Consider the following 10,745-nt stretch of genomic DNA (forward strand, 5'->3'; position numbering starts at 1 on the left):
GACGGACTTTTTTCACCAAAAAACCCAAGATAACCGGTAGAGAAAAACCCAAAGCCCGATGTATTATATTTTTCCACTATTTTTTCATTCTGAGAAGAACAGCTCTCGAGGAGCAAATCTATGCCTCCATGCAAAGCAAATCCGTGCTTCTCACGGAAGAAAAAACACATTTTTTCTCTTTTCGAGAACACAACTATGCTTCTCGCATAAGCAAATTAGCGTCTCCACAAGAAGCAAATATGTGCTTCTCGTGAAAGCAAGGAAAAAAAACCTTTTTGAGAAGCACAAAAAACATGTTTTTTTCTTTTCCAAGATGCACAACTATATTTTTTTTGAACATCAGTACAGACACAAGCGCTCATATACATACGCATACACTCACCCTTATGAACGCATACACGACATCCTATCCCTATGAGCACCTCCGAAAGACTGAGCCGGCATATCATCTTGAAATTTATGAAGTCATCGTAGGCACCTCGTCATCGACGGGAACGTCTCTTCCCACTGAATGCATCGCCGGAAATCCTGAAATAAATCCAAGAATAAATGCGAGCACCAGGATTGAACCCTGGTGGGCTGGGGATACCACAGTCCCTCTAACCATCCAACCATAGGTTGGTTCGCGCACAACTATATTTCTTGAGAAAGCAAATATGTGCCTCAACGAGAAGCAAATCTGTGTGCAAAAAAATCATGTTTTTTCTTCATTTCTAAGAAGCACATCGCAAACAAACCTGTGCCTCCACAGAAAGTAAACCCATCTGGGCTCTACCCATTTCTTTTTTTTCTTTCTAGACTGAACACACTTCGTACCTGAAATGGGGCAATGATGCTGTTTTTTTCTTCCAGAAGAGACCCAACCGGTTTTGTGAAGCTTCTAGAAACCCATAAGAACCTTCTAGAAGTTTCTCAAAACTGGTCAGAAGCTTCTAGAAGACTCTGACATGTTTTCTTTTTTGGCTTTCTGGATGGGTTTTAATCGGTTTTTTCTTTTCTATTTTTTCATTTTATTTTTACTTTTTTATTTTTCATTTTAAAATGTGTGCACAATTTTGAAATTTGAAACTTTCTGAAAATTCATGAACTTTTCTCAAATTCGTATTTTTTGTGAATGTTTTTTTCTTAAAACTGTGAACTTTTCAAAAGAAATTCCTAAAATATGTGAACTCTTTTGAAATCCAAGAACATTTTTTCCCAAAATTTGTGAACTTTTTCCCCTAAAAATCATGAATCTTTTTTCAAGTCCACGGAACACGTGAATTTTTTCACTTTTTCTTCAAATGCATGAACCTCTTTCGAAATTTGCAAAAAAAATACATATTTTTTTTAAATCCGCAAACTCTTTTTGAATCCCGCTAACTTTTTTTTGGACCCGTGGACATATTGTGAAATCCATGAACTTCTTCTGAACTCGTGAACTTTTTCGAGGTCATTAATGTTTTTCGAATCTGATAATTTTCTTTGAATCCCGTGAACTTTTTCAAGGTCATGAACGTTTGTCGAATCTGATAATTTTCTTTGAATCCCGTGAACTTATTTTTGGATCTGTGGACTTGTTTGAAATCCATGAACTTTTTTTTGAGGGGAATGAAATCCATGAACTTATTGGAACTCATGAACTTCTTTTGAAACCATGATTTTTTTTTTTTTTGAATTCGTGAGTTTTTTATTTCCTGATTTATTTGGAAAATAGTTTTTTCTTGAAAGGTGGATGGTCCACCGGTCAACGGCGGACACAGGTGAACCACGAGCTGCAAACCGGGAAAATCAGTGTCTCTATCAAGCGCTCTCCTCCTTCTGTGTCTCGCCTACAGGGCGGCATTATTTGGCCGGCTCAGTTCCGTAAAATTGTTTTGAGTATTTTCCACTGTTTTACATTGCTTTCGTTGTTTTTTCTTGTGTTTTTCAGTTTCCTTTTTGTTTTTTGTTTTCTTTTTCTCCGTTTTTTTCTTCTTCTTGATTTTCTTTGATTTAATTTTGTTTCAGTGTTTACTTTGGTTTTTTTATCTGTGCACAATTACACGGAGTGGTTTTTCTTGAATGCTTGAATAGCAAGTTAGATATTCCAAACATCTATTCCCTCCGTTTCAAAACTCTTGTCTTAAATTTATCTAAATACGGATGTGTCCAATACTAAAACGTGACTTGATACATCCGTATTTAGACAAATCTAAGACAAATATTTTGAGACAGAGGGAGTATTATTTTGTTCCTCTGACCAGTTTTATTACTACATGGGTGATGGAAAAGGATATCACAAGTCAACGATTTTACTCGAAATACACATGTTCGAGTAAATTGCACAAAACCACCACATTGAAGGCAAGGTTTGCGAAAACCACTACAATATATTTCTTTTTGCAGAAAACACCATGTCTTCAGTAATCTTTTTGCAAAAACCACTGATCGGCGGATTAGAGTCATTTGAGCGCGTTTATGACAAATGGGTCCCTGTTTTTGCTTACATGGCGTAACGGTTTGGGTTTAAAGCAAAAAAGTCCCTCAACTTTTTTTCCCATGCAGCCCAGACCCTCCCCATGGGCTCCGTAGCCGACTAGCATGCCCGCCGCTGCTCCCTCCACGGGCCACCGCCGCCCCTCCCTCCGCACGACGCAGGACTCCGCCACTGCTCCTTCCATGGCCGCCGACGCTCCCTACGCAGGACGCGGGCCGCCGCCTCTACCTCCACGGCCGCAGCCGTCGCCTCCCTCCACAGGACGCAAACCGCCGCCGCCTCCCTCCGCAGGATGCAGGCCGCCGCCGCTCCCTCCCCAGGATGCAGGTCGCCGTCGTCGTCGCCTGTCACCGGATCCGGTCAAATCGGCCTCCAACGTCCCCAGACCAGCCGTCCCTAGACCAGCTCGCGCCCGCATCCCGGCCCGCGCGCGTCGCCTCTGCTCCGCGCCGGCTCCGCGTCCCGCGCCGTCCGGCTTGCCGCTGCCGCCTCCTGCACGCCGGCTCCACCCGGGACGAGCCCCTTGTCCGCACCCTTCGCAGGCGTTCGCCTGCCCGCGTGGCCGGTTCCCCGGCCAGCCCGGCTCCGCCTCCGCGCGCCGCGCCCGCCGGGTGCGCCCATGGCCGCCTGCTCCACCGCCGGCTGCCGGCTCCCTCCCGCGTCGCCCCGGCTCTGTCCGCGCGGCCGGCTTCGCCATCGCCCGGCCGCCAGGTCGCCGCGCCCCTCTGCTTCGCCCTGGCCGCATCCCGGCCCCGGGTGGTCGAAGTGGGGGCTAATTGCTTTTTCGTTTTTGATTTAGGGGTGTCTATGTAAAATTCTAGTGTCTAGCTTGTAATTTTATATTAAAATCTACCTGGCACAAAAAGTCATGCCACGTAGGCAAAAAACGGGCCTCACCTATCATAAACTCACTTAGCTGAGCCCGATCCGCCGATCAGTGTCTTTTGCAAAAAGATTACCGAAGACATGGTGTTTTCTGCAAAAAAATGTATTGTAGTGGTTTTCGCAAACCTTGCCTTCAATGTGGTGGTTTTGTGCAATTTACTCCACATGTTCAAATGTGGCCCTGCAATTTTTGTCCGAAAATAAGGTGTTAGCTGCAGGCGCCTCTGTATACGTTGAATACACATCCAATGAATGATGCACGCACAACTCAACAAGACCGTGCATCATTCTGGTACTTAAGCTTTTCGCAAAAAGAAAATAAAAAATTTCTAGTACTTAACCGGCACATTCCTCGCATGAAGGGTAGGAGTTTTTTTTAACACAGTACAATCAAAGTTGCTCAAATACACGGGCATATACCCACCGATGTGATACATGAAGGGCAGAAATTGTAGCGAGCAGTAACCACAGGATCGAAAATTCCAAAGCCCGATTCTAGAAATCAATAATACTAACACAAATGCCCGTGCGTTGCAACGGGAGAAAAAAGATAATATCACACGTCTTTTCTCGTTTATTACAACTCGTATTACAGTGATAAGTAGAATTATCTTTTGCCTCCATAAGTAAACTTGCTGAAATGTCTCTTATGTTTCTCTTTCTCCTAATTTTTTGCACAAAGCTCTTCCATAAATCTGCACATTCCTGGCAGCTAGCACACTGTTTATAATAGGTTTTGTGGGAAGTAGTACCGCCGTGCCCCGTGCATGGAGCTCCTTGGTGCAGCTGATATGGTTGCACACCTAGAAAGAACACAATGAAATAATATTCAAGGGATATTGCTCGACGCCAGCTCAGGTGCTTCACACTAAGGGAAGACCTTGGGCTTGGACATGTCATGCACTGTTCCAGAATCTTCATCATGCTAATGCTACAACGGCCAATAGAACCTGACTGAGGAAGCGTCGTTTTCCTTCTCAGTCCTCTGGTGATGTTTGGTGGGGCAACCTATTGTTGTTGTAGGTACATTATGTAAAGCATGTACTCTTTTTTCTTTCATTATTGTTCAGCTGCAGTTGCAAATCATCAAATGGGTAGGATGTATTTTTTTTGCCATGCCGAAAAAGGATGTAGTTATTTACCATCCTACTATCATCGGGTTACACGGCGACCATGATTAGGAGAAGTAAAATATCCCCTTTGGTGAAAAACAAAACATTTAGAAGTAGTAGTCCAGCTTGGACCATATTTTCTTATTGATAATCTAATATTTCTTGAAATGTAAAGCTTCTCTACTTTCACGACCAAATATTGGGAAGCACCAAACAATATTATGTCTGTACTGGAGAAAGAAGTAGAAAACCTAAAAGGATTAAGTTATTGATGCTTGAAGGTCGTCCAGGTAGTATCAGGTAAGAATAGTAGGAACAGAATTGCATCAAGTGTTACCATCTGGAAAGTTCTGGCATGCATGCCTTAAGATATTCAATTAACTAAAGTCCTAGAACTTACAAAGAGGAAATCTAACAAGATAAGAAATGTTCAACTTTCATAAGTAAAATTGAACCTGACGATATAATTATCTATGTTGTGTGAAACTAAATCAATCAATTTTGGTTATTACAGGCAAAGCAATATGATAAAATGCTCATCTCATCTCCAACTTGTCTGGCCTTTATAGCAGCTAAAGTAGCACTAATTACCTCAACCTCTGCAGCAGATGCTTCAACCAAATAATTAGCACATTTGCACTATCTTCTGCACACACACACAAAATAAGTTCGAAACACATCTCAGTATGTGGTAGCTCACATTTAATATGAACAGAAGACCATCCATAGAAAGATGGTCTGCACAAGTCTAGGACAGAAATAATGCAAACCTCGGTGTCACTGGACCACAACATTCTCAGGGCTGATATCCGCATACACATCCCCATTAACAGGAGGAGCAACTAGGTTTCCAAGAACCACAGCTCCATCAGCTGTTGTTTCTGCAGTCATTTGCATGTTTGTTCATCATCGTAGCAAATATGCCCGGTGCTCATCCAGCTTGCATGTTAGCAGGAGCTGCAGTTACAAGCATTTGTTGTTTCAGCAGCAAGAAGGTCATCTAGCAGCACACCTGCGGTTACAACTACATATTAATTTTTGCGTCAACAAAAAGTAAACTAATGAACCTACAAAGGACGGTGGATAGCATATTCAGAGTCCATGGGAGAAAGGGATAAAGCAAACTGCATGCATTATGGATTATATTGCTACAATATAGTGCAAGCAAGGCCATCCTTAGGTCCATACCTCTTAGGAACGTCCAGGGGCATGGTCCCCTGCAGATAGCTTGGCCTCGTTGAGTAGGAGGTTGTCAGGTGCAACATTGTAGTTGGGAGGGTTATCTGTAGTTGACGTATTTATAGTATAGTATTATTTACTCTTCATTCTCTTGAATCCATCAGACTTGTATGTAATACATATCTTAAGAAAATAAAATGAAACAACATCAGATACATGTAAACATGAAGGAAACACATTTGTCTAACTAAAATAAGACAAAGAAGAGATCCTTACTGTAATTGCATTCTCAACCAAGTGAAATACTAAGCCTTGCATGCCTATGAGCTCATCAAAAGGGACATCCTCGGCACCATCCATGTCATCCAGACCATCTAACATATGCTCAACTTGGGCCTATTAGAGTGATTTGGATGTTTGTCAGAAAGCTTCTTCACCCAGCTGGCAAGTCTTCAAACCGAGCATGCAAATGTAGATTCGCTTCCTTTAAAACGTTTCATGCATGATCAATAATCTATAGTCCGATGATTCTTGCCAAAAATCAAATATCAAAATTAATCGCAGGTTAATTAAGCAGTGTAGAAGTAAAGCAACAGACTATCAGTTACACAAATCGTTTCAGGTTTTCAGCCACAACAATGTACAAAAAACATCATATCTCCAGACAAATTGCCATTGGTAAGTAGCTCTGTCTAACATATGTTTAACACTAACTACTTCTTTTTGCGCCAAAAAGAAAACAGTAAATGCAATTCTGACTTTCAAAGCAAATATACTAATCCAAAATTACAAATAGATATTTGATCTACAGGAACACAAACACTAATAACCGGGATAGATCATTCCAAGCTCAACCATTTCTGATATATAGGTTGTACATCAGAAAAATTCCCCACTACATTATCTAACCATGTATAAGACACCACTTCAGAGTTCAGACCACCAGTTCAAGAAAGTAAATTATGCAAAACTATTAAAAAGCAGATGAGATGCGAGTTTGGCTTCAACAATCATTAAGATATATCAGGAAATTACAAAGTTTGCTTCAGTGAATACCTAAGTGCAGAACCAACAGATGGAGTTCCGACGAAGTGTGGAGCAAGGGTGAACGGCGGGTGGTGTGCCGGCAGCTCGATCCCCACCTCATTCCCTCGTGTGCTGCACCAGGAGAGGAGCCATGCGCCCCTCGCGCGCCTGCGCGTCCCGCCTGGCAGTGGCTTTGACGCCGGCGAAGTCCTCGCTCCCGGACGCCTCCATTCTCGGGTCCTTCGTCTCCGTGCGCACCTCCCGCTTCGCTGTCGCCGCCTGATGCGGACCCCGAGCGTAGCCTCCCCGCCTCTCCATTTTTCTCCTCCTTCGTCTCCGCGCGCCCATCTCCGTGCTCCCCTCCCACCTCGCCACCGCCACCTGATGCGGCGCCCGAGCGCAACGCGACCCCCTCCCAGGTCAGATCAGGCTGCAGTGAAGCTTCACATCGGGATCCATGGCGCTGTCGTTCCTGACAGAGACAAGATTTGAGAGAGAGAAAAGAAAGGGAGAAGAAGAGAGATAGAGTGTGGGGGAGAGGGTAATGGACAACGGCTGGAGGTCGGCGGCAGTGGCGCGGGACGCCGGCGTGAGGAGCAGGCCGAGGCGCTCGGGACCTGCTGCTCCAGATCGAGCGAGGGGCCTCGGGGAGGAGCAGAGCACGAGGCGGCGGCGTACGAGCTACTCCCGGCGTCCTCGGGGAGTAGATCGGGAGGCTGTTTTTTTTTTCTTTCTCGTCATACCGGTTCGATTGACTTTATTATATGGACTGCGGGTTTATTACTCTAAATCACAAGGACTTTTCGTAAAAACAGCGACGACGTACCAGGTAAAGATAAGAGATGTATAATGTTTATTCCGAAGGCAACAATGAATCAACTAAATAAGCTCACGGTACAACAAACGGAATCGGCCATTGATCACATTCACATATCGCCAATTCTATCCCGGAACCCCAGTATAAATCTCAAATGGAATCACTACCGACTGACAAGAAGAAGAAGAGACCGCGTCGATCCGTCAGTCAGATCACATGGCGGACACGGCGTAGACCGCCGCCACGATGAACCCGGCGACGATGCCGGCCGAGCTCTGGAGCGACCCGCCTCCGCTCCCCACATCGGCCGTCGGCGTCGACTTGGACCCTGCGCGTGCGTCGAACAAAACGTCGGTCAGTACCACAATTCAGACGCATCAACTTTCACCAACAACTTTGACCAATTATTACCTGCCCCGGAGGATGTTGGCGTCTGTCCCGCCGGCGAGCCGGAGGACGGCGACGCGGTGGGGGCAGAGGCGCAGTTGCTGAGCGGGGGCGTCTTGACGCCGCACTGGTCGGGGAGGCCGAGGGCGCGGGTCTTGTTGACGGTGCCGAGCCCGAGCGCGGCAGGGTCGGCGTTGAGCGCGACGCAGAGGCACTCCGGCTTGGAGCTCACCACGGCGGCGAGCTGCGAGCAGCACGACTTGGACGGCGCCGTCTCGTTCCCCGTGATGTAGTTGAGGCAGGGCGACATGCCGATCAGCGTCTGCGTGCACCCGCTCGTCGACTGCGCCGACGCGCCGCCGGCCAGGACCGCCGCCACGACGACGAGGGCCGCCACGGCCAGCATGGTCACCGCCCTCACCGCCATTTCTCGCTCCCCTTCCTTCCTTGAACAACTTACACCGTCAGGATCGACAACTGCTCTCTGTTGGTGGTGGTTGCCTTGGTTTTTGCCTGTTGTTCTTCTGATCCGTGATTGATTTATAGGTGGAGTTGTTCAGAGTTGATGGAGAAGGTGGCAACGAGCAGGAGGAAGAAGACACGACACGATCGATCATCGGTGGTTTGGTTAGCGTTGGTGAGCTGAATCTTCCTACCCTTGAAAAGAAAACTCGGGCTATCAATAACTACGTTCAGCTTTTGACGCGGCCTTGTTGGGTAGTACGTGGAATCTTTCAGCTTTTGACGCCACGTGGCTCGGCTTTGGTGTTTGGCGTGTTTGAAGAGATCAGCAACGGTATGCCGCCGTGTGACCGCTACGTGGTTTTCGTTTGGATTGAGCAGTGATAACCGTTGTGAATGGGCAAGGGAAATTTGGATCTTTACTCTTGATGAATAGCAGGGGAAATAATAATAATTGCTTCCAGAAACCCGCGCTTCCGTGAAGATTGAGCAAGCGCTTCGGTTTTTGGACCATCCAAGGAAAAATGGTACGACGTGTTCTTTTTTATTTGTGGTCTGTGACACAGGAAGGAAGAAAAACAAGGAAAATAAAAGGGAATCGTCCTTCAACTTTTTTCCTATCAGCCATGGTCGCACGCTTCGAGGCAGTCGTGCCTTTGAGGATGGGAGGACAGGCAGCGCTATGCATGGTCTCACTGTTGGCTGGAATCTGGTCGGTGTCGATGTTTCCACCGATGGCTGACTGGTGCTGCAGCCAGGGCTGCCGCGCTCTGAAACATGCAACGTGCCGCCCTGTCAGCTTCAGACGTGGTGCTGGAACCGCTGTGAGGAATGCTACAATCATGCTTGGAGTTGCTGGAACCAAAGACTAAAGGTGTTCCGACTGGGCGACCAGTGACGGAAGACGGTGGTATTTTTGCTGGAATCATGGATTTTATTTGCTGGAACCTTTCCTATTTTTTGCTACTGCAGTCTATTTGATTGTTTTGCTAGAACTAGCGCCCTTTTTTTGCTACCACCTGTCCTTTTGTTTTGCTGGAACTAACATCCTTTATTGCTACTACCGTCTTGATTTTTGCTGGAACCAGCATCAGTTTTTGCTACAAGTAGCCAGCCGAATGATACAATTGGTAGCTGTTTTTGCTACCATCGGCGATGCCCGTGGTGTGACGGCAGCGGCGGCATCGTTTTTTAGCTGCAAGCATCCAGCCTAGTGTATTTAGCTGGAACCACCCAGCCTAGTGCTGGAACCAGCAAAATCAGTGCTACAACCCTCGACAGCGGCAGCCCTGCAACGACGACGGCCGTTTTTGCTGCAACCGCGACAGCGGCAGCTACCACCGGCGACGGCAGTGGCCAATTTTTTGCTGCAATCGGCGACAAGGACAGCTATCTCCGGCGACGGCGACGGCCCACTTTTTTTTCTACAACCAGCGACTGCGGCAGCTACCACCGACGACCAGCACGACAACGAGCTGTGCGGATATTTTTGAGTGTGGCGACGAGGGAAGACCAGCGGCGGCGCGAGCTGTGGATCTGGGCAGGAACTACTGGCGTCACGAGATAGACGAAGTGATCCGTGCAGGAGGATTTTCCCCCTTTTTTCTGCGACGGGCCCGCGAGATTGTGCACGTACGATTGGCGCGATCGAACGACTGAGAGCCGACCGGCCGAAAGTTTCGGCCGGCGAACCGGCACCAATCACTGCCCAAAATAAAATGACGTGTGCTCTTACTTTCGGTTACCCTCTGATCCAAAATAAGTGTTGTGATTTGGATCAAAGGGAGTAGATAATTTCCCGCGCTGCTTTTTTCTTGCATGTTGGGATGCAATTTTCTTAAAGAGATTTCTATTTTCATGCCCTCAGCTCCTTAGTTCTACTCAGTTTTGCCCAACCCTTTAACTTGTGCTCATTTTTGCCATGCTCTGTGTAGCTGAACCTCACATATGATCAAATGCAACATTTTCATTGGGTCAGCCCCTTTGACTATTACATGCATGATTGTGAGAATACGACATGTGTTCCACTGTAAATTACGGCCACATCAGCCAGCCGATTGTTGCTCGTCTGGCCGATTCCAGCAATGGCTGGACAATATCTTGGCCTCTACCGTTAGCTGGTGCTCGTGCGTGTTGAGTGGCGGCGTCAGGGTGGCCGGGGGTGGACGGAAACAAAGGCAGTGGGTGAGCAACATCGTGACGGAGTTTGGTGTTTGTAGGCAACAAAGCTATAGCATGGATTCAAACGATTTTTTGTGCTGGTGTTGTTCTACAGCTTCTGGCTATGCAGTTTGACACGGTCACGTGAACAAATGGTTACCGGAGCATCTTCACGAGCTCATGCTGGACCAACAAAGGGAGGTTGCGATTAATGGCACTACGACACGAAAATGTTGACAGGGAGCTCACATCCGTAGGC

The 10,745-nt window shown here is 46.7% G+C and overlaps 1 protein-coding gene and 1 long non-coding RNA gene across 2 annotated transcripts; both read right to left on the reverse strand.

Moving 5' to 3' along the window:
• Window positions 1–5,318: 5,318 nt before the first annotated feature.
• LOC119301184 lies at window positions 5,319–6,242 on the reverse strand. The gene is made up of 3 exons (XR_005146943.1): window positions 5,911–6,242; window positions 5,644–5,817; window positions 5,319–5,467 (listed from the first exon to the last, which is right to left on the reverse strand). It is a non-coding gene; the product is annotated as an uncharacterized LOC119301184 (long non-coding RNA).
• A 1,248-nt stretch (window positions 6,243–7,490) lies between these two features.
• LOC119301189 (non-specific lipid transfer protein GPI-anchored 2-like) lies at window positions 7,491–8,382 on the reverse strand. Its single transcript, XM_037578109.1, has 2 exons — window positions 7,889–8,382; window positions 7,491–7,805 (listed from the first exon to the last, which is right to left on the reverse strand). Exons 1-2 carry the CDS (start codon window positions 8,289–8,291, stop codon window positions 7,690–7,692), a joined length of 519 nt encoding a protein of 172 aa, XP_037434006.1. The 5' UTR covers window positions 8,292–8,382; the 3' UTR covers window positions 7,491–7,689.
• Between the last annotated feature and the right edge of the window lie 2,363 nt (window positions 8,383–10,745).

Source organism: Triticum dicoccoides, chromosome 1B (assembly GCF_002162155.2).
Source record: "Triticum dicoccoides isolate Atlit2015 ecotype Zavitan chromosome 1B, WEW_v2.0, whole genome shotgun sequence".
In the NCBI taxonomy this organism is placed as follows: domain Eukaryota; kingdom Viridiplantae; phylum Streptophyta; class Magnoliopsida; order Poales; family Poaceae; genus Triticum; species Triticum dicoccoides.